This window comes from Mytilus trossulus, chromosome 6 (genome assembly GCF_036588685.1).
Source record: "Mytilus trossulus isolate FHL-02 chromosome 6, PNRI_Mtr1.1.1.hap1, whole genome shotgun sequence".
NCBI lineage: Eukaryota > Metazoa > Mollusca > Bivalvia > Mytilida > Mytilidae > Mytilus > Mytilus trossulus.
Window position 1 is genome coordinate 76854030 of NC_086378.1, and position 25578 is coordinate 76879607.

The 25578-nt window shown below is 32.5% G+C and overlaps 1 protein-coding gene across 1 annotated transcript; it reads left to right on the forward strand.

The window, feature by feature from the left end:
* Nucleotides 1-13267: 13267 nt before the first annotated feature.
* LOC134721887 (gastrula zinc finger protein XlCGF26.1-like) lies at nucleotides 13268-25458 on the forward strand. Its single transcript, XM_063585160.1, has 2 exons — nucleotides 13268-13469; nucleotides 21747-25458. Exon 2 carries the CDS (start codon nucleotides 21787-21789, stop codon nucleotides 23542-23544), a length of 1758 nt encoding a protein of 585 aa, XP_063441230.1. The 5' UTR covers nucleotides 13268-13469; nucleotides 21747-21786; the 3' UTR covers nucleotides 23545-25458.
* Nucleotides 25459-25578: the final 120 nt, after the last annotated feature.

Below are 25578 nucleotides of genomic sequence, written 5' to 3' on the forward strand. Positions count from 1 at the left end.
AGAAACAGGTAACTATATAACTAATACTTTCATGATGTCTCCGGCAACAATTAAAAATTCTTCTAGACTCACGTTTACGGCTATAATGTTAGATAATGTTTCATATGCATTTGAAAAGAAGGTTTCAAAAATGTCTAAGATTTCAACACATGAACAATCTACACAGTCATATTTTAGAAATATTACCCCGATGACTCGTTTTTCAGACCAACCTAAAGCAAGTATCTATGATACCTTATTGACCGATGTACCTGAACCGACTTCAGACTTGAGTTTACGTTATCCTTGTTTGAAAGAAGGATCTTGCAACATTACGATGGCAATGAAGCATAAGTTCTGTAGATGTGATAAGTACTGTTCAACATTCAATGACTGTTGTCGCGACAACAAAGTTAAACCGAGTTCGAAAATGTCGCATTTTTCCAAATATACGACGTGTTACAAAGGACATAATGATATATACAGAAAGACTGGATACTTTACAGTAACGTCATGTCCAGATGATTATTATAACAGTACTGTTATCGAAAAATGTAACAAAAATGATACGAAATACAATGGACCAATCGTAGCAGTTCAATCTAATCTACTTTTTAAAAATGAATTTTGCGGGTTATGTCATAATTATAGTTCTTTTGCTGTCTTCAAAGTTAAAGTAACAATTAATCCTGCGGTCTTAGAAAATGTTTTTAAAACGTTTCTTAATTTGTCAAAAAAAGAAAGATTTGGTTATATTTTGTCCCAGTCTTACAAACGAGGTTCCTATTACGAAGAGATACCACCAAAATCGATCAAACCTCGTTCCTGTATGTTCTTTGCAATTGGCAATGATGATGAAAACTGCAATTCATATGTAAATCCTGTGGTTGGATTCGGGATTATAAATCCTACAATTTACAGAAACACACACTGTGTTCCAGATGGCATTGAAACAGTGTGTGTTGGAAAGGATTATGAAGCCCTTGTTGAAGGTGGAAGACATACAACCTTTGCCGCGTCTGTCATGTTTATCTTCGCACCAACGAATAATGCTGCTGAAACCGAGGCTGAAACCTGTGACGAATGGACAAAGACGGTAGGTTCATTTTCTTCCTTTTACTTCGCATGTAATTTTGTTGTTGACATGTTGAGTTTTGAAATAACAATTATGAATATGATTAAGTTATTAATTTATTATCTGCTTTTCTATACATATATAATCATGTTTTGATGTGAGCCAAATGTATAGTTACACACTGCATTTTCTTTCTTTGCACATTGACATACCGATTGAGTTATACAATTATCCCTTTATATCTTCTGCATTGAAAAAGGTAAATCCACAAAAATACTCCCAAAAATTCTATCGGAAAGTCCCTAATCACTTGCCAAACCAAATGTACAACTGTCATATTCCTGACTTGGTATAAGCATTTTTAAATGAAGAAAATGGTAGGTTGAACCTGGTTATATAGTGCTAAACCTCTCACTTATACGACAGTCTCATGGGAATTTCGTTATAATTACAACGATGTGAATAAAAAAAATAGCCAAAATATAAGTACAGCAGACATCACTGTATTGCAATTTTTGCAATTATATAATTTCAATGTTCATCAGATTTTTAAGTTTTGTCATATACAGTTAATGATATGTTACATTTATTTGTTTGATTATCATTTTAATAGTTAAAAAGTAAATGCGCAATACTATTCAAATTTGAGATGAGTTTGATATATTGTTTATTATATCCAAGATATAAAAAAAAATCACTGATTTCGTATTAGGTCTCCCTAAGATTTGTAATATGTACATGTATATGAGCGTATAGTATATTTTTAGCGCTAAAGGATTGAATATTTACCTTTTTCTCCAACATTGTAGCACTTCAAAAAAATATGTCTGTATAGAAATTTATCAGATAGCAAAACATAAACTTCCATGACCTAGGGGAGAACCATGTGAATAAACTCATCATATATATATTTGTACCAGGATTGAAATTTTATTTCTGGATCCGCCACTGGGAACCAGTATTACCAAGACAAGACCAGTGGAACCAGTATTACCCAGAAAAACCCAGTAGACCAGTATTACAAAGAACAAACCAGTGACATTCGGCAGGAAAACTTGCAATTCTTAGATCAAAAACTAATGGAGCAAAGCTGAGAGTTTAGACTCAATTTTTCAGTGTTGATAGACTAGAGCTCACTGCATATACATTTGGTTCCATCCGTAAAACATTCAACATGATTTCAGGACAAACGTCAAATATCGGTCGGGAATAAGTCTTAGTGGAGATGAACCGCGTTGCAATTATCAACAATGTTCCGATATTTATTCAGAAATCAAGTGATTTTTGGTCCTTTTTTCAGAAAGATTTTTATCTTTCGGTCTTTGAGGATGAACACGGTCATAGGGATTATATCTAAACATATCTGTTTCACAGTCTCACATTGAAGGAGCATTGTTTCTATGTAAATACAAAAAAGAATATGTGGTATTATTGCCAATTAGACAACCCTCCGTACGTGACCAAATGACACAGAAATTAACAACAATAGGTCACCGTACGGCGTTCAACAATGAGAAAGCCCATACCGCATAGTCAGCTATAACAGGCCCCGAAATAATAATTCAAAAATAATTCAAACCAGAAAACCAACTGATGTGTATAGGGTTCTTAAATCATTTGTATAAATACGTATGTTACTGTGCTCAATGTTGTTGATGGTTTTTTTTGTAGATTGTGGAGAATGGACTGTGTTCACACGAGGAAACCTACACAAATACAATTATAAAAATGGAAAATGTAATTCTGAAATCAGATGGAACATTGTTATCAAGTGATATCTATCAAATTGTCTGGATATTTGGACAAAGTCTACAAGTCAACAACACAATAGTTTGGGTTTCTCATGTAGTTTTGGGAAAGGAAAATGGAACTGAAGTTCATATTCTCCAATTGACATTAATTGTTACAAAGACTGTTTTTGATAAAGAACTTGAACGAATAAAAACTGAAATTAACAATAACCAATGGAATCTGCAACTAACTGATGTGGACCTAAACAGAACATTAAATATTAAGAAAGAGAAAAAAGGCTACAGTTCCCCTATCGTAGAAAATGATATTCAAAAGTATATGTATAAAAATGTTGTGTTATACAATATTCCGTTTCAGGAACAGAAAACGATATGTCAGAGCATACTCATCAATGCTTTGCGAAACAAATCACAGATTACAATTGTAGATTTCAAGTGTCAAACAATGTCAAAAAGGAAATCAAAACAAAATTTTAAACTATTTCATCAGGCAAACACTTTGTTGACGTATATATGTTTTTCTATATCTGCAATTGCTTTAGTAGTACTAATTTATGTTTATAGAAAATTCGGTTTATCTGAAAGTATACCGGGTTCAAATTTAGAGAATGTGGCAGTGTCAATTCTGATATCCAATGTTTTGTTCATGGTTGGCATTGGAGCTTCTGATATTGAGGTTGTATGTTACGTTATTGGAGTCTTCCTTCATTACCTTTGGTTGAGTGTATTCTCTTTTATGTCTATTTCAAGTTTCTATATTGCGGGGAACCTTATTAAATTAAGATCAAATGGTCCAAATACAAAAGGGGGGAAGAGGCGACGTAGACGGTGTTTGTTACTCATAGGCATGGTTATTCCATTGTTATTTGTTTGCCCATCAGTTATTCTTGATAATTATGACAACAAATCCTTAATGGCAGGATATGGTAAAGATATGTGTTTTCCAAATCAATACCCAGCCAATGTGATATTCTTCTCCGGACCGGTGATGTTTTCCTTATTAGGAAACTTTGCTTGTCTTCTAGCCGTCATGTTTAAAATGTGTCGGCTCAACCTCGAAATTGGTCCTATCTCAAAATCTCCTCCTTATACGAATGCTATAATTTATTTAAGACTGATGATCATTTCGGGAATCCTTTGGATTTTCAGTTTAGTTGCTTCTGTTAATGAATCCGAATGGTTAACCTATTGTTTCACAGTTCTGTGTGGGCTACAAGGGCTATTTATAACGGTTGTAAGTTTAACTACTAAAAGGGTTTTACAAATGTTAAGAATGCAGAATTTAAAGCTTCGATCGAAAACCATTTCCAAATCCATTTCCAATTTGTAATTATAATAACCAGCTACGCTCCTGGTTATATTTGTATATTGATAGTAATGGAACGGTTCCTTCTAGTTATTGTGTGTGTCATCTACTCACAATATTAAGTTGTATATGTGGAGATAGATTATCTACCTTCAGTATGATGAAATGAGGAATATCTAAATCATTACCTATGACAATAATGTAAATATTTTAAAATTGTATCCTTCTTAAACAGATTTTTGTGTCATGTATATATTTGAACCTTTGTAGTGTGAAATAAAGTATTAGAGAAAAAGTATTTTATCTTAGTGTTCAGCAATATCCATTTGGCTGTAATTAAGGTTTATGTACCCTTCTGTGGCCATTTTTGTACGAATTTTCAAACCTCAATTGTATCAACACTACAGATATAATGAATAATAGAGATATGCCATTCAGTACATATGCTAAGGGGAAACTTAATGCAAAGCATTATATTTTACTGTTTCATTGCATTTGATAGAAAAAGGGGACTTTGTGCCAAATAAATCAAGATTTTTGTAGAAAAGCCACAGCCTTTAATACCGAGATTTTTGTTTTATAATTTGAAACATAAATTACTCACTTCATTTTCTATGATGTGCTAGTGTTTATTTTTCACAAAATGTTCTAAGCAACCTGTAAATTCCAAAACACCTCGTGCTGATTTACTAAAGTCGAGCGCTCCCTAAAAGGTGCACTTGATTTTGACCATATTTATATTTGTTTTCACCAATAACTACATTTATAAACTTGTTTTAAGGAAATCAATGCTAGCACTGCATGCAATAATCCTATATATATATCAGTCATCAAATTGCCAAATTTGAGAGTACAAGGATAAAGGCTGTGGATTTTCTATAAAAATCTTGATTTATATGCCACAAAGTCCTCTTTTTCTATTAAATGCAATGAAACAGTAAAAAATAATGCTTTGCATCAAGTTTCCCCTTGGAATATGTACAAAATGGTCTATCTCTATTATTCATTATATCTGTAGTTTTGATACAATTGAAGTATGAAAAGTTCGTACAAAAATGGCTACAGAAGGGTACATAAACCTTAACATATAAAGTATAGAAAATAAATCGTAACACGGAATAGAACTTTCCTGCTAGCCGAATATGTACAGTATTTTCCTTTTCTTCATAAATCAAAAGTCTTAAAAAGTTAAATGACAAGAATACTGAACTCCGAGAAAATTTCAAAACGGAAAGTCCCTCATCAAATAGGCAAATAAAATAATAAAACGATTGGACAACAACTATCATACTCCCAACAGGCATTTTTAAATGTAGAAAATGGTGGCTTACGCCTGGTTTTGTAGCGCTAAACCTCTCACTTGTACGACAGTCGCATCACATTCCGTTATATTGACAAAGATGAGTGAACAAAGTGTCACAAATAGGGATACAATAACAACACGAACCCCACCAAAAACTGGGGTTGATTTCAGGTTCTCCTTAACGGTAAGCAGACCCTGCTCCACACGTGGCACTCGTCGTGTTGCTCATGTTATTTCGCATCCGGTAATTGGTCTAATTCGGTAGGTCACATTCGTGAAAAGGGAACGGGATTGTAGTAACGACATAAGGAACATATCCGATATCATCTGTATGACGGATATTCCATAATCAATTTGTGATGGCGTCCGTAAAATAAACAAAAGTCATCATTTTGAAGCGTTGCCTTAAATACGAAAAGGTCACATTTGGGAAGCTGAAATCATCTCTTTAAAGTTGACGATAAAAATTGGTTTTTCTTGTGTATAAATTTCAAGATTGGGCTAGTTTTATAACTAGAATAGATTGACATGATTCATTTTACATCGCGATCATGAAGGATATACTGCTATGGTAAAAAACCAACACAACATAATAAACTAACACAATCTACGTTCTACGTTAAAAAAAAACTAAGAAAACATATTAAGTAAAACTTATATGGTCAAATACTAACACAACTTACGTAAAACTACCATGGTCAAAAACTAACACAACCTACGGAAAATGTCTATTGTTAAAATACTAAGACAATATATTAAGTAAAACTTCTATGATCAAAAACTAACACAACCTACGTAAAACTACCATGGTCAAAAACTAAGAGAACCTACGCAAAACTGCTATGGTCAAAAACTAAGACAACGACGAGTGCCACATGTGGAGCAGGATCTGCTTACCCTTCCGGAGCACCTCAGATCACCCCTAGTTTTTGGTGGGGTTCGTATTGTTTATTCTTTAGGTTTCTATGTTGTGTCATGTCTACTATTGTTTGTCTGTTTGTCTTTTTTATTTTTTTGCCATGACGTTGTCAACTTGTTTTGGATTTATTAGTTTGACTGTCCCTTTGGTATCTTTCGTCTCTCTTTTAAATAACACTTCTATGACCAAAAACTAACACAACCTACGCAAAACTTATATGCTCAAAAACTAAGACTACATATAAAGTAAAACTTCTATGATCAAAAACTAACACAACTTAGGTAAAATTCTATGGTCAAAAACTAACACAACTTCTATGGTCAAATACTAACACAAACTACGCAAAACTTGACCATCGAAGTTTTGCGTAGGTTGTCTTAGTTTTTGACCATGGTAGTTTTACGTAGGTTGTGTTAGTTTTTTTATCAAAGAAGTTTTGCGTAGGTTGTCTTAGTTTTTGACCATGGTAGTTTTACGTAGGTTGTGTTAGTTTTTTTTTTATCATAGAAGTTTTGCGTAGGTTGTCTTAGTTTTTTACCATGATGGTAGTTTTGCGTAGGTTGTGTTAGTTTTTGATCATAGACGTTTTACTTAATATGTTGTCTCAGTTTTTGACCGTAGACGTTTTACTTAGGTTGAGTTAGTTATTGGCCATAGAAGTATTGCGTAGGTTGTTTTTTTACCGTAGACGTTTTACGTAATTTGTGTTAGTTTTTGTATCATAATTATTATTCAGGGGACTTAAAGCAGGACCATCAAGATATAAGATAACTGTCTTTTTTATATTGTTTAGTAGAAAGTGGGTGTTAAAGAATGTAAAATGATGGACTGCGAAAGATTTCGAAGCGGCTAAATTTGCCTATGTTAATTTGTTCCGATTAGCTGTATTGGTCTTTGACAACCTATATTTATGTGAAAACTTATTTATGTTACTATGTTATATGATTATCATTATTGTGAGAGATTCTTTTGTATAATAAAACCCCCAAAACAACATCAATCTGCCAGTAGTTTAACATGCACATTTTGTATTTGCAGAGCTTCAATAGTAATAGGTAAAGGTTTAGATAAGGCCACGACACTTAATATTGAAATATATGAATTAATGTTTGAAGCTAACTCTGAGATACAAGTGGTGAAGATATGAGAGCTTATATAAAAAAGTTTTTACTCACACCACATCTTTCTATATCTATTTAAGAAGATGCAATATGATTGCCATTGAGACAACCGTCCACAAGAGACCAAAATTACACGGAAATTAACAACTATAGGTCATCGTACGGTCTACAACAATGAGAAAAGCCCATACCGCATAGTCAGCTATTAAAGGCCCCGAAATGACAATGTAAAACATTCAAACGAGAAAACTAACGGTCTTATTTGTATAAAAAATGAACGAAAAACAAATGTAACACACTTATAAACAACCTTTGAATTACAGGCTCCTGACTTGGGACAGGCACATACATACATTATGTGGCGGGGTTAAACATGTTAGTGGGATCACAACCCTCCCCTAACCTGGGCCAGTGGTATAACAGTACAACATTAAACCAGTTTTCATGTAAATGGATGAATAAATAAATAAGTTAAACATGTTAAAAATCGTCATATTATATTCCAATTCCTTAAATAAATCATATATATCACTTTATCTCAATATATTTAAACGAAGATGTTGTATGACTACCAATGAAACAACTATCCGTCTAAAGACTTAAGGGAGCTACCATTTGATTTTTATGGGGGGTGGGGGGGGGGGGGGGGGGGCTAGGATGAAATTTAAAGAAAAAAAAGCAGGACAGGAGTTTTGAGTTAAAAAAAAAAGGCAGGATGAGACACTTGCAAAAAAAAAAGTCAGGATGACAATTTATGTAAAAAAAAGTCAGGATAAACTAAAAAAAAAAGCAGGACCGGATAGAGTGAAAAATGAAAAGGCAGGATAGAGATTACAACTTTAAAAAAAGCAGGACAAAATTTTTCATCCTAGCCCCCCCCCCCCCCCCCATAAAAATCAAATAGTAGCGCTCCCTAAGGGGACGACCTATTGATATTCTGGGGGAGGAGGATTTTTTTATCGGTTATTTATTTTTGTTAACTTAGAGGACAGATTATTCATTGAAGCAAGATTTTCCATTTTATATCTTTCGGGATCCGGGAAATCTTTTTTCGGATTTCGGGACGTCGGGATTTACTTTATTTAAATTCGGGATTTCGAGGTTTCGTGTTTTTAAAACCGAGATTTCGGGATCAGGACCTCTCCTATCCCCCCTCATTTATGATATTCGAAAACATATAATTTTTAAATGATTTGTTTATTATAAATAATACATGTATAATCAATTCATTATGTACCATTTAATCAGAATTAACCATCATCCTCTGCAGAAATGAATCTTTTATATCCCCAGGTACATAAACATGTATTGCATACACATGATACATACACTGTATTAAATTTGTATATATTTGTATAAATATTGTAACTAAAAAAAAAATTAAAGCATTGACAGACATAAATTATATTGAAGGCCTAAGAATCTATAGAACAAATGATGCAAAATCATGCTTTCGGGGTGTTCCGAAGACCCTTTTATAATCTGAAAACTCAAGTTTTGCTTAATACTTTTTTGACAATATTCTAGTCTCAAAGCAAAATGTATAAATTCAGTGAAAGACTAGGTTTCTAGGGACAACATCAAAAGACCAATGTACATGATCGATAAAGCAAAAATGGAATTCACATAGTTAAGTCATTGTAAGTTTGTAAGTCTGCGGCTGCTGGTTTTTTTAACTCATGATCAAGTTATTTTCAAAATAACTAGATTACAAAAGCAATATTACAACGCTAACAGAATACAGAAGGGCACAATCAATGACCAAAAGACAAATAAATAAGAAACCTTGATCCAGAAAATTCAGGGCCATGTCTGAGGGAAAACAGAACTTGAATCTTGCAAGGCACTCGCTGTGAACACAACTTGATATAAAGACAAGTGAATGATTTTGAAATTTCCTACATGAGGCATTTGCCTCAATGTTAAAAAAAATGTAGTTACGGCCCTGTTCAAATAAAAGTGATGTAGGTTTCCTGAGACAATATACCTCAAGTTAAATGAAACCAATTTTCAGACATATCAAGTATATTTAAATAACATTTATACTATTATTATTAAAAAAAAATTGGAAAGTGTTTCCTGATTTGTTTTGGGAAAAAAGATGAAATACAGAATCTATGAAGAATCTAGTGCCATCTCATTATACCGATTAGAGTTATTTATTTCCAATACATGGCAAGACAGTTACAGTAACTCAGCATATAACTCAACTCTGTTTTTTTTTCGTTCTAAATTAAACCAATATGCACATCTTTATTGGTACTTCTCTTAAGTCTCCTTACACTGTACCCACGGTACCAGTGAGCTTCATAACTCCTACTTCACCGAAAAAAACACAAAACGCTAACGGTGCCGGGAGAAAATCAGTAGCTTACACAATTACTTAATTGGGACATATATCTATTAAATGAGTATTTTCCTTATACCTTTATAATTTTTTTTTTAAATTCGACTATACCTATCTAACATGTCTAACTTAAAAGAACAACTGAGCCATTTATATTAATCGGCCTTAAGTTTCATCCTTATAGACTGAAATAGTAAGAATGGCAAATAATAAAGGAACACAAGCGACTCAAGTTAAGTTATATATATACTTACCAAATACGAATAAGTTCCAGTCAAATCTAGAGACTCACTGTTCTAGACAAAAAGCTTCCTTTAGAATGTTTCATCCCCACCCCCTCATTTAACCAATCATATTCTTAGAAATGTATAGGAGGTAAGATATGATTTATGAAGACATTACTGAGTAATGAGGGATCGACTCAGGGTGTCTCCTTGTATACAATTTAGTATTTAGGTATTGTTGGGTTTGTTTTTTTTTTAACTTTTATAACTTTATAAAAAGATCTGCCAAGGCAAATCCCAGTTTGCATATATTTTAGGCACTGGCTACGGTTACATGGAAATGTAACAATAATAAAAATATTATTGTTACATAAGAGACTAATTGCCGGAATGCAAAGTTGGGTAAAGCACCGATTAATTACGAATGTAACAATAATATTGAGGCTACGGTTATATTGCGTTATTGTTACATGAAAAACAGCAATATACGCTGGAATTATTAAATTTAAATCTTCTATATTTTTGTTGCCTCATAATTCTTTCATATGTACCAAGTAAAACTTGTAATAATGACAAATAATAAATATTATTATTCAACAAATTGTGTTTGAAGAAATTACGTATTAATGGTTTTGATGTTCTTAAAGATACTGTCCCAAGTCAGGAGCCTCTTGCCTTTGTCAGTCTTGTATGTTTTTTTTAATTTGAGTTTCTTGTGTATAATTCGGAATTAAGCGTAGCGTCCATTATCACTGAACTAGTATACATATGTGTTAAGGTGCTTGCTGAAGGACGCCTCCGGATGCGGGAGTTTCTCGCTACATTGAAGACCCATTGTGGACTTCGGTTGTTGTCTGCTCTATAGTCGGGTTGTTGTCGTTTTTAAGTTGACACATTCCCATTTCCATTCTCAAATCATTTCAGATAAGCAGTGTCAAAGGCGAAAATTATAGTTCAATGGTTTGTTGTTGGGAACCGAGTCGGGCTGAAAAAAGTGTCCATTAACTGCACACCTACTCTCATAACTGTCATTATACTTTGAACAAAGGATGAAGAGATTCCTATTACCAATTTAATTTTGGATTAAAAATTAAAAACTTTGGATTGGTTTGAAACGAAACTGATTTAATAACAAGACACAAATTTCATACAACTACACAAAACGTGACTGTTCTGAAAAAATGATATATCAAAAGCAAAGTTTGCTAACTGTGAACTTCGGTATACATGTATCCATGAAGGACGTAATTTCGTTTCAAAATCAGATGGAACCTAAACCAAAGGTATTTTCCCCCTTTTTTTAAATCTATATACCGATATACAAATATTGTTTGGAGGTGTTTAATAAAAAAAAATGTGTAGAACTTTAAAATGCCAAAAAACACTTACTGAAAATGTAGGAACTGTCATTGTAAATAAAAATAAAGAAAGAAATTGTATGTAATATAAAATAAATGTTTTTAACTTTTATTATTTAGTACATATATTACTAGTCCCCTCGTACATTGCCGTGTTTACATGTAAGACATGTAACAATAACGCAATGTAACCGTAGCCTCAATAATTATTGTTACATTCGTAATTAATCAGTTCCTGACCCAACTTTGCATTCCGGCAATTAGTCTCCAATGTAACAATAATATTTTTATTATTGTTACATTTCCATGTAACCGTAGCCAGTGCCTATATTTTAATATATATATATCTTTATTTGCAAAACATACAAAAACCAATTTTGGTTGTGGCAAATACATTGACAAACAAACAATGAAACATAATGAAAACTCGACAATAGTTTAAGAAATATGATAAAAACAGTTACTGTTCTCCTTTCCTCAGTTCTAATGACTCTTTAAAAAAAGAACGAGTTTATCAGTAAAATCAGAGACATATAATATATCGGTCTCTGGTAAAATTAAGTGTATTAAAATTTACATATTTTGTATATAATATTTAGAAAGATTTCTCTTTTATTTTTATTTATTTTACAGTTGAAGAAAAAATGAAATTCATCGTCTAAGATATTACATATTTTACATTTCTTTCATTTCGTGGTATTTTGGTATATCGTCCAGTTTCTATGAAGAGACAATGATCGCTTATTCTAAATTTGGTTAACATTTTTCTTGTCTCTTTACTTGGGTGTGATAGGTAGTATTGCATTTGGTTATTTATATTAGATTTAAGAAATTTATATAGATATATTTTATTATTTTCATTTAAGTTATTTCTTTTATCATCAATAAGAGTTTGATAATAGTTGATATAACTTTTTTTTTAATTGGGGTTTTAACATTTTAGTCTGTTTTAAAGTTTTAGTTTCCTCAATAAGTTTAATGTCAGTATTTATATCTTGTGACACATTATTTTTTGCAAAAGTATACCAAGAGTATGTTCCCTTGGTATCTAAACTTTTAGTTAATTTAAAGGCTTCATTAAGAAGTGGGTTTAAATTTTCATTATTTAATCTAGATAGGTACATCATAGTTTGGGTTTATATGAAAGTTTCTAATGGCAAAAGTCCTAGTTCACTTCTAACAGCTAGATTTGTTGAGCTTCTTTTTGTCCCCAGTACTTGTTTCATAAAATGTAGCTGAATTTTTTTCTAAAACAGTTTTATCAAAGAAATGAATAGCATCTGGTGTTGAGCTATTTTTGTTAGCTCGGAGCTTAGCTCTATAAAATTGAATATACGTGTCCATAGAGCATATTTCACTATTATATGTTAAAATAGGTTCGACCACAGTTTCAAAAAGGTTGCAAGACACTCTCACAGGAAGTTGTCCAAAGCCTAATGAGTAAGAGTTAATAGCAAATAAAACTTTTCTTGCTTTTTTTGCAAGACTGATCTGAACTACAACTAGTTAGACTGCCATTAGATGTTATAACACATCCAAGGTATTTATATTCATATACTTTTTCAAGGTATTTTCCTTTAAATTTCAAAAAGGGTTTATTTATTTTACTTGGGTTATTTTGTAGTATCATGGTTTTAGATTTTTTTGTATTAACTGTTAATTGCCATTTATCACAATACTCAGAGAGATTATTTAAACTATTTTGCAGACTATATTCGCTCTCTGATAATATGATTAAGTCATCTGCAAATAGAAGACTTCCTATGTCTGAATTTATAAGTTTTACAGGGGTACAGTTTGGCTTTTCAAAATTAAAATATACAGATCACATCAAAATCAGGCATTCCGGATATAATTTTAGATTCGTTCCGTTCTCGTAATCACTTTACATGGTTGTTCATGTTTCCGGTAATAGTTGGAGGGAAGTTTCATCAGATATTATGTTATGAAATGAGTACTTATTAACAATTTTTGGCGTTTTCACCCGCAAAGAAATATTTCCACTATGCCATCACTTTGTGCACTTTAAAAGATGAGCCAGCAGATGTTTTAACTTTGACGAGAAGTTTGACACCAAGGTTGCAAAGTTAGTAAATTCATAGTATCCTAGTGTTATCGAGTTAATGTGAGTTCGTGGTCTAGTAATTAAGACCGATGGCTACAGTGCTGAAGGTCCCGAGTTCGATTCTCACTCGGGGTGCTAAAAATATCAGTACATCAGAAGGGCGTTTTTCACCCTCTCACACACATCTCTTGTACCCAGTCTTGAGTTTAAACTAGAAATTAATGGGTACTATGGGGGCCTCGGTTGGTCAAAGTTGCTCCGACTTTGACCTGGAGATCAATCTGCTGATATCTCTTCAGTTTGTCTGTTCCCGCTGAGCAGCCCGGTGGTTCTCTCCGAGTACTTCGGCTTCCTCCACCATAATAACAGACTCTGCCTGGTGTCCTAACACTCCCTGGTGTTGGGTGGGGATTGTCCTTGTAAATATTGAACATTGTAAATACTTTAATGACACATCTCCATTTATCCCGATAGGGAGTGTTACACAGATTCCACTGTACCCTCGCAGCTCTCGAGGGGTGCTCCGTAAACGGAGGGATCTGTGTACATACATGTACATACATATCGGTTCTCGATAGTGTAACAAACTTTTGCTCCGTAGGGCCAGTTCTTGAAATGAATGTGGTCAAAGCTGATTGTGTTAATTAAGTAGATACTTTCATTCATTTCCTTTTTATCTTCACGATTTTCTCTTCCATAAATGAAGAAAAATAGAAACATCTGTTGTTGTGCTCAAATTTATTCTGACATTGTGTGCAATACATCATCAGTTCTAGATAGTTGTGAAAAGTATAGTATGGTAAGCATGTTTGACATAAACAGAAGATTTAAAATTACACAAATTGAAGAAAACAATCAATGTACTATCATTTGTCTCTGGAAAACATATTATATTGTATGAATTTTAGCCTTATCCATCAATTAAGGCATCTTTAACCGATATCCTAGGAATTATCACTAAAGGACAAAAATATGCATTGAATATTGATTTTAGATGATTTTAAATTATTGAACCGATTCTTAAACATGTATGTTATAAGATGTTGTCAAAGTTGTTACTTATATTTTTCTGTCACAGTAACAATACTTAAGAGCATTACATGTACTTTTCCGATAAATGAATTGAATTGATTTTTATAGTGATCATGGTGATAAGATATGGCCCAAACTGCGTTCCATAGATTTTTTTCCATAGCAACGTCACACCACATCTGACAATTGTGTAGTACATGTACGTATGTTGACTTGAACTTCTTTTTGGTGCTAAGTTTTGTTTACATTTGAATAGGTTCTATTTATGAAGTGAGGGGATGAAATTGGGATTGTTTTGGGAATAAGGAAAAGAAGGCTAAAAAAGGAAAATATTAGTTTTACTGTAGTAAAATGTCTGAAAGCTTGAAATGTTGAAATTAATGCTTGCTTGAAGTGAGTTTTTATTCTCTCCTTGAAATACCGACATACATGTATAGAAAACATGTGCGATTTCGCAAACTACTTTTATTAATAGCTCACCTGGCCCACAGGGCCAAGTGAGCTTTTCCCATCACTTTGCGAGTTTGCGTCCGTCGTCGTCCTGCGTCGTTAACTTTTACAAAAATCTTCTCCTCTGAAACTACTGGGCCAAATTAAACCAAACTTGGCCACAATCATCATTGGGGTATCTAGTTAAAAATGTGTGGCGTGACCTGGCTAAACAACCAAGATGGCCTCCACGGCTAAAAATAGAACATTGGGGTAAAATGTTGTTTTTGGCTTATTACTCAAAAACCAAAGCATTTAGAGCAAATCTGACAGAGGTAAAATTGTTTATCATGTCAATTTCTATCTGCCCTGAAATTTTCAGATGAATCGGAAAATCCGTTGTTGGGTTGCTGCCCCTGAATTGGTAATTTTAAGGAAATTTTGCTGTTATTGGTTATTATCTTGAATATAATTATAGAAAGAGATAAACTGTAAACAGCAATAATGTTCAGCAAAGTAAGATTTACAAATAAGTCAACATGACCCAAATGGTCAGTTGACCCCTTTAGGAGTTATTGCCCTTTATAGTCAATTTTTAACCATTTTTTGTTAATCTTAGTTAACTTTTACAAAAATCTTCTCCTCTGAATCTGCGAGACCAAATCAAACCAAACTTGGCCACAATCATCGATGGGGTATATAGTTTAAAAATGTGTCTGGTGACCTGGCCAACCAACCAAGATGGAGTATGGCTGAAAATAGAACATATGGGTAAAATGCAGTTTTTGGCTTATAACTCAAAAACCAAAGCATTTAGAGCAAATCTGACAGATCATAATTATTTATCAGGTCAAGATCTATCTGCCCTGAAATTTTCAGATGAATTGGACAACTGGTTATTGGGTTGCTGCCCCTGAATTGGTAATTTTAAGGTAATTTACTGTTTTCGGTTATTATCTTGAATATACTTATAGATAGAGATAAACTGTAAAAAGCAATAATGTTCAGCAAAGTAAGATTTACAAATAAGTCAACATGACCCAAATGGTTAGTTGACCCCTTTAGGAGTTATTGCCCTTTATAGTCAATTTTTAACCATTTTTTGTAAATCTTAGTAATCATTTACAAAAATCTTCTCCTCTGAAACTACGTTATATATACTGGGCCAAATTTAATAATACTTGGCCACAATCATCATTGGGGTATCTTGTTTAAAAAATGTGTGGCGTGACCAAGGATCCGGAATTTTTTTCATCTAATTTCGGTCATTTTCATACAACTTAAAAGTTGATGCCCCTTTTCAAAAAATGATTGTCAAAATCACATTACTGCATGAGACTCATTATGAGTATGCTCATACTCGATCGTCATGTTCGTAGCATCAACAAACTTGTTTCACTGTTGCATCGCATTTGCTTCATGATTTGTCCTTCCATTTTCCAAAAATCGATCAAGAGCAATTAAGGGAAGGCAACAGTTTAAAAATAAAATGATTTTAATGACTCAAAACGATAATATTCTCAGTTATCACTTATGTTTCTTTCGATCCTGAAGTCAAAATTCAAACCGGATGTAAAGCGACAATACTGGTGTCATACCACCAATTAAAAGTCCCTATCTGTTCAACCAAATTTTACAATTTTCACAGCTTTCTAAATATTTTACCTTAAGTTTAACTTCATAGAAACCAGGTATATCCTTAATCCTACATGTATCAGCTTTCTACATGCCAATTTTCAACAGGTGTTTAAAATCATATAAAAAAGAAAAGGTGTTCCGAATAGAGGTACCACTAAAAATAACCCCTGGTTTTCTGGAAATCTTAAATTAGTATACTATGGAGTGCATTAATCCTCAATTTTGAATGCAAACTCAGAAACAAGTAAATTTTAGCTCAAAATGGTCTTAATATATTTCTCTTTCACCAAAAGTTTCATTTTTGCCAATTTGTCGGTTAGTTTAAGAAAAAAATTACATCAAATGCACTATTTTTTGTCCGAGTAGGCCTACTTTCACATACGTTCTAAATTTGAGGGAGTAATTGGTGGTATGACACCTACTAAAACGAACAATTCCGGGATTAGTTTTGTTTACCCAAATCACAGGAAATCATCGGCTTTTTAATATTTTACCTTTAATAGTGCAAGAATATTAATTAAAATAGTTGCACTAGCTTTATTTAGGATGAAATTATTTTAAATTTACGATTAATTGTCTAAATCTGTGGAAGAGAATTTCAAGCATGCGTATTACATAGTGTGTTAGAAGTTAAAAAAAAAAGTCTACGTAAATTAAACCAAGTTTTAATTTAATTTTAAATCATAATTGACAATTGTCTGACCTGTTGGGTAATTAAATAATGAAGCCAGTTGGTATGGAATTTTTATTTCTTTATAATAATAGTTTGGAGCTTGTGATTAATTGCCAGGTGTGAATTAAAAACACAGGTAAAGAGAATAATTAGCAATCATTAGCCAATAGCTCCCAGAGGCATTAATATAGTTATTAGGAGGGCCCTCAGGATTATAACACTTTATTGGAGTGGCAGTTTAATTACAGGAAGTCGATAGATAACAAAACAAAAATATGTTCAAAATGGCGATTTTGAAAGTCAATCTCAACGAAATGACCGAAATTATTACTGTTGAAAAATAAAATTTGACCTAAATCCCAATAGACCACTTTCGAGTTCATCCGTCACCGGCAAAAACTCGTCAATTACGCACGCCTTTATGACGTCATTTACCAGATAGAGGGGCTCGCCTGTATCCCTGCTCTATTTACGTTCATCAAGCGTCTTAGTGATCGTCTTTGTGCAGGATAAACTAGAAATATTGGTTGCTCTGTAGGTACTTACTGACAATTCCCTAATGACAGCGGTGTTGGTTGTCAATTTTAAGAATTCAATTTGCCGAATAATTCGTACAATAAAGAATTATAGTTTTCCAACCACTCGCTCAACATTGGAAGGAAGTGACGACGCCCCTAAACGCACAAATGACGGTGATAAAGGCGCGTATAATTGACGAGTTTTTTCCGGTGACGGATGAACTAGAAAGTGGTCTATTAAAAGTTTAGGACATTATAGTTTCAGTTTAGGACATGACTGGCAAATATGACCGTTTCCGGACCCTTGGGCGTGACCCAGCCAACCAACCAAGATGGCCACCACAGCTAAAAATATAACATAGGGGATAAAATGTAGATTTTGGCTTATAACTCAAAAACCAAAGCATTTAGAGCAAATCTTAAATGGGTAAAATTGTTTATCAGGTCAAGATCTATATGTCCTGAAATTTTTAGATGAATCAAACAAACCTTTGTTGGGTTGCTGCCCCTGAAATGGTAATTTTAAGGAAATTTTGCTGTTTTTGGTTATTATCTTGAATATTTTTATTGTTGGAGATAAACTGTCAACAGCAATAATGTTCAGCAAGACAAAAATGGTCAATTGACCCCTTAAGGAGTTACAGCCCTTTACAGTAAATTTTTAACAATTTTCATAAATTTTGTAAATTTTTAACAAATATTTTCCTCTGTTACAAATGGGCCAAGTTCATTAAAGATGAAGATAATTTGTAGGTAGCAAAGTAAGATATACAAACACATCACCATCACCAAAACACAATTTTGTCATTAATCCATCTGTGTCTTTTGTTGAATATGCACATAGACCAAGGTGAGCGACACAGGCTCTTAAGAGCCTCTAGTTGGTTATTATCTTGAATATTATTATAGATAAAGATACACTGTAAACAGCAATAATGTTCAGCAAATTAAGATTTACAAATAAGTCAACATAACCGAAATGGTCAATTGACCCCCTAAGGAGTTATCAATGGTTATTGTCCTTTATAGTAAATTTTTAACAATTTTCATAAAATTTGTAAATTTTTATTAACATTTTCCACTGAAACTACTGGGTCAAGTTCATTATAGATAGAGATAATTGTAAGCAGCAACACTGTTTAGTAAAGTAAGATGTACAAACAAATCACCATCACCAAAACACAATTTTTGTCATGAATCCATCTGCTTCCTTTGTTTAATATTCACATATACAAAGGTGAACGACACAGGCTCTTTAGAGCCTCTAGTTTTCACCATGCATTTTGCTATCGAGAACATATGACTACACAATATCTCAACTCCAGATAATAACCCGATAAGCAGGCCTCTATAATAAAAAAAATTTCAACTTGTCCTACTGTACAAGTACATGTACATACCAAAACTTACTTGTCCGAATGAAATTGCTGTTGTCTGTAGTGTTGATATGGCTCATGTTTTATATGTATTGGGCTGATTTAAAGAAATACATTTGAGAAGACATGTTTATTCAGCATTGTTTACAATAATAATCTCTGGTACCCAATGGTTACTTTCATACAGTCACAGATTGTACAGAACATTGTCCAAATTTTTCTTAATTAAAAATAACCTTTATACATCTTATTCTTAAGTTGTTTTAAGGAACAAAACAAATTTAAATAATAGAACAGAATTTGATGTATTTTTGAACATTGTTGAAATACTTTTCAAGTACAAATGTATATGAGTCAAGTACAACTGAATCTAGTCATTTCACAGGACTTAGGTTCTATTTCTCATCAATGCTAGTCTCATCAGCAGACTCTTAACATGAGGCACAATCAGATAGGCCTGTACACTCATTGGATTTGTATCCTGTTTTTTTTTTATTAAGTTGAAAAAAGTTTATTTAAATGCAATCAATAAAAAGAAGAAAATAAGGTCTGATAGCCAAGGAGACAATTCTTTGCAAGAGACCAAATGACTCAGAATGTATCAACTATAGGTCACCATATTGCAAGTATTGGTTTTTTTCTACTTACATATGATCAAATATGATTTTTTGAATTTTATCAGGTTTATGGTAGAAAAAATTAATTGTGAAAAAAATACCTGTATGGTATTTATTTTAAGGAACAGAATAAGGTAGCAAAATGAGGTACTGATTTGTCTTGGTCCAGAAATGTCTCCTGCCTTGCCAAACTGTCTATCAATCATGTCCACTGAATATGTCTCCTACATGTACATGTACCTACAAAACTGTCTATTAAACTTGGAGCTGTTGAGGTGACCAACTGTCCTGTAAAGTTACCTTATTTAAATAGGGAATCATAAGACTGGTTTCCAAGAATAGTTTACCTTTTACCTTTAAAAAAGTACATGACAAAGAACCTGTTAAAAATTTTTGATTGCAAGTACAAAAATGAAAACATGTTGAGAAAAAAAAGTTTTGCATTTGAACCAACAGAATACAGGAACATGTCAAATTAATATTTGTTTCCTGTTTTTTTTTATAATTACTTTGTTCATCAAAGTTGGATTAAATTTATTTTCTGCAGAATAATTGTACTTGCCACGACAGACAAGCTGAAGCTTGATACAGCATTTACTAGTCCAACCTTTTTTCCATCCAGTGCGATCGTGATCTAGTGGGACTGGGACTTTATGTTAGATGTACATGAATTGTTTTACATTGTCATATCAGGGCCTTTTATAGCTAACTATGCAGTATGGGCTTTTCTCATTGTTGAAGGCGGTACAGTGTTAATGTCTGTGTCATTTTGGTTTCTTGTGATTAGTTCTCTCATCATCTCATTGGCAATCATACCACATCTTCTTTTTATGCCCCACCTACGATAGTACAGGGGCATTATGTTTTCTGGTATGTGCCTCCGTTCTTTCGTCCTGCTTCAGGTTAAAGTTTTTGGTCGAGGTAGTTTTTGATGAAATTGAAGTCCAATCAATTTGAAACTTGGTACACATGTTCCCTATGATATGATCTTTCTAATTTTAATGTCAAATTAAAGTATTGACCCCAATTTCACGGTCCAGTGTACATGTGTACATGTAAAATGATAGTGCGAGTGGGGCATCCGTGTTCTATGGACACATTCTTGTTATATATATGTACTGAATTTAAACAAATGTTAAAAAGATTCTCAAGTTATAAAATACCAGGATAATATACTATTATTTAATAATCAATGTTTAAGTCTCCAATATGTGCTTATATTAAAATTTCAAGTGTTATTCAGTCATTATAAGTGTTTTTCAGATATTAACAGTGTTATTGGGTCATTCGAGGTATCAGATTGATAATACCTTTATTGGCTTTATACCTACATCTTCGGATACTTAAATAAGCCAATTACTTCTACTGACCATCATCTTGGATTGTCATAATGCAATTTCTCATTGCTTAATAACATTATAAATAATAAAGACTCATACAGATTTTCATATTCCCATATAAAATATTTAATTTATTATAACCAATGGAATCTTTTACCAAAGTTCTACAATAATGACAATGTACAGTTGTAAACTAATACACAGTCTGACAGCAACTCCAACAGTTTAGGAATTAGGGGCCAAAAAAGGGCCCAAATAAGCATTTTCTTGGTTTTCGCACCATAACTTTAGTATAAGTAAATAGAAATCTATGAAATTTAAACACAAGGTTTATGATCATAAAAGGAAGGTTGGAATTGATTTTGGGAGTTTTGGTCCCAACAGTTTAGGAATAAGGGGCCCAAAGGGTCCCAAAATTAAACTTTGTTTGATTTCATCAAAAATTGAATAATTTGGGTTCTTTGATATGCCAAATCTAACTGTGTATGTAGATTCTTAATTTTTTTACAGTTTATTTGAATATACAAAAACTGGAATAATTTGTAGATCAGGACATAACCTTAAAATAAATTTTGTTAAAGGGAGACAATTCATCACCAGGTCATCTCTTTTTGTATTAGTTTTTTTAATGTGTTTTTTGTATAAAAGCTAAATGTGTTTTTCTTTCTTTTACAGACAAAGCATTCCTGCATTGTTTCATAGAAGTTTATTCATAATGAGCAGTATAGAGATACGGTTTAATGGAGGAAATGAAAGCCAGAAGATATTCATACCATCAAGTACTGGCAAGAAACGAATACATTTGGTGTTTACAAAATCTACCACTGAACCACCTAGAAATGATAAAACAATAGACAAGATAGAGACCTTAATTATCGGGGAAAAGATTTGGTTTAGTTGTAAAGTATGTGATGCAAGATTTTCACTTCTACTCTCCGCTCGTAATCATGTTCGAGTGCAGCATGTTGTGACAAAGAAGTTTCTGTGTAGTTTATGTGGTAAAGGTTATATAACTATGAAAGAGTATGAGAAACATATGATGTTACATGCAGCAAAGCCTTATCAATGTGAGACGTGTAGACGGAGGTTTAATACGGAAGAAAAACTGAAAATTCACTTTGAAGGTCAACATGCTGATAGGCCTCGTAATTTTCAGTGTGGAAATTGTCATAAACTATTTTTAACCATGCAGCATCTTAAAGAGCACATTTTGATTCATTCTGATGAAAAGAATTTTACATGCGAGATCTGTTACAAGAGCTTTTTTCGGGAGTCATCCTATAAAGCTCATAAGAAAACTCACCTTATTGGACCTTTCCCATGTAAGATTTGTAAAAAAGAGTTCAAATATGAAAAAACTTTACAAACACATATTAAATTTAAACACATTGACAAGACTATTATACCAGATACAACTGAAAATATGTCTGGAGAAGGGAATACTTCGGAAAAAATGAAAGAAAATACCTATACGGCAACTATTGAAAATGTCACAGATGTGACAGATTTGAATCTTATTCCAGATGAGAAAGATGATGAAGAAAGAAGGAACGAAACTGATGCAGCAGATGAAAGTAAAACAAAAGAAGATATGTTTGACGAAAATTCAAAGGGAGAATCTAATGAGTTAGAAACACAGATAGTAAAAGTCAAAGAGGAAAAAGAAGAAGTGTTGTTTCGTACCAGACAAATACATTTCCCATGTGAGGAATGCGGGAAAGTTTTCAATAGGAAAGACAACCTGAAAAACCACCAGCGTTTACATTCAGGTGCAAAGCCATTTGTATGTACCATTTGCAACAAGAGTTTTCGTCAAGCTGCTCACCTTTATCGTCATACCAAATCCCATACAGGGGAGAGAACTGAAATCTGCACAATCTGTGGGAAGGCATTCTTTCGTCCTGAACATCTACGTAAACATCAAATGCAGCACCTGCCTCCTGAACAAAAACCTTTCAATTTCTGTGAACTTTGTGGAAAAAGTGTCATTAATATGAGGAGACATATTAGAAGGATCCATGAAGAAGGAAAATCGTTCTTTTGCTCTGAATGTAAACAAAAATTTAGATACGAGGAATGCTACAAAAACCATATAGTACATGGTCAACATGTAAAAGAAAGCTATATGAGAAGAACTTGCCCTATCTGTCACAATGTCTTCTGCAAGCCAGCAGGTGTCAGACGACACTTGAGAAATGTACATGGACAGGATGGAACACTCAAGCCATATACCTGTTCAGTTTGTCAAAAAGGTTTTGCAGATCAGGAAGCATTCCAAAAACATGTGGTCAAAGGTCATGGGTTACTTGGACAAGTTAAGAGAGTCAAGAAACCTCCAAAGAGACCAACACCTGATGAAAGTGAAAGTGAAAGTAGTACAGAGAATGACAGTTCAGATGAGGAAGTAATTGAAGAACAAATGGTTGTTGAAGAAGCTGTTACTGATACTTTTGATGTATTAGAATATATATAGATCAAAATATGTATGTGTATACATGTGGTTTGAATTTGGTTTTTGATTTTGTTTAATTACATATATTTACATCATGTACATTTTGTACATGTATCTTTTATAAACTATATTTAGTCATGTTGATTATTTGTTGGTCAAATATTTGTTTGGTTGGAAGTGTTGTGGATAAAAAGGGTTGTAAATAACTGGAAAACACCCAAAATTTCCATTTATTTTTAGGCAGAAAACAGATTTTAATCTATGTTATAGTATTGGATGAGATATAAAAGCCATATAATTAGAATTGTTTTTTTTCGAAGAAATCATAGAATATAATGATAAAAAAAAACAGTTTATTATTTAAGGCCCACTATATTCAATCAGGCATTTTCCCCCCAGCCAGGTAAATGTATATATATGATTTAAAGAAAAGGTTTGAGTTTCAACTTATATTGGTTCAGCACAGCTGTTTACCATCAGAGATTAATTTCTGACACCCTGGGTTTCATATGCAAAATAGGTTGGGTTGTGGAAAAACTCTTTAACTTCATAACTTCTGACTAATATGTAAATTTAATTTGAATAGGTTATGGTTTTTTAATTTGATAAAGCAGAGTCCCCCTTTTCTAATCTAAAGATTTCTGTCATTCCGGGAGGTGATATATATCATCATGTACTTGATTTTCCAAAAGTTCTGTTTTCAATAAATCTTTGCAAGAAAAGCCCATTGTTATAAACTAAAATTTAGATCTGATAACTTATACCCAACAATTTGACTCAAATAGACATGTGGCTTGCTTGATTTTTTATAAAAGTTTGACAAGATATTTACTTTAAAATTGTAGAAGAAAATGTAAAAGTTTCAAAAAAATTGAACCTGTCAATCACACAATTCGAATCTAGTCCATTATATATCTATGTTTTTTTGGTTTCTTTAATTTTATAGCAATACTATAAAATATTTGTAATTTATCCATATGTAATTTTTGTTTACCATGTTTACAATATTTTATGGATTATTACCGGTATTTATGAAGTATTAAAATGTATGTATTTTGTACATTAAAAAAAAATAATCTTATAATAAATCAGTGGTGCACTATTTTAATCCACTTGTGTTTGAAAAATTACAAATTTTCAAAAGCATCTTTAAGTAAGGTCATGGAAAAATAATTCATGGTTTCCCCTAACCCGACCGGGTCATTGTTTTACCGCCGGGTCATTTAATTTTTGGGGGGAATTTTTTTTTGGCGGAGATAACTAAAAGTGTTGGAAATATTCAAGATTAACATTCCGCTGTAGAAATAAAACATGTGGCAACACCAAAATTCAAACTTTTTTTGAGTATTGGGGTTATTAGCATTTTTTATGAAAAAAAAAAAAAAAAAAAAGAAAAGCCTTCCTGCCGGGTCTTTGAAATTTTCCCATGTTAGGGGAAACCAACAATTAATTTTCCATGGCCTAATAGAAATTCGATTAAAATTGATGTATACATTTTCTTTCTTTTCCTCTCACAAAAAAAACCAAGCAGGGTTCTTGTTGATATTTCAGTTTGATTGTTCCTTTAAATGTATATGTGTTTCTTAAATGGTCGATTATTTTTTTATTATCAACATAGGTTTTTTTTTTGTTCTTTGTCATGTTTATTAATTATTTGTTGACATAGTTGAAATTATGATGCTCACTGATGTCTATTTTTTTTCATTGCCATTAAGTTTTGTGATTGTGTTCTCTTATTATAAGAGTTAAAATAGTTTAAAACCCATTAAAACTTGAGATTTAATTTTCTTATTTTCCTTAACTAAAAAAAATTGTCTTTTGATGTGATTTAAACATGTTAAAATCCTGTTCATTTGCCTCTTAAGATAGTGAAAAACAAGTAAATATAAGAATATCTATTGTCCCAATTAAGGGATCTCAAAACATTACCAAATAGGATTAAAATTTATATATATCTGTTATAAGATATATTAATGTTGATATGTTATAATGGTAAACGGTTTAATACTGAAATTATTATGTATATTATTATGTATATTGTAAATAGTTTGTATA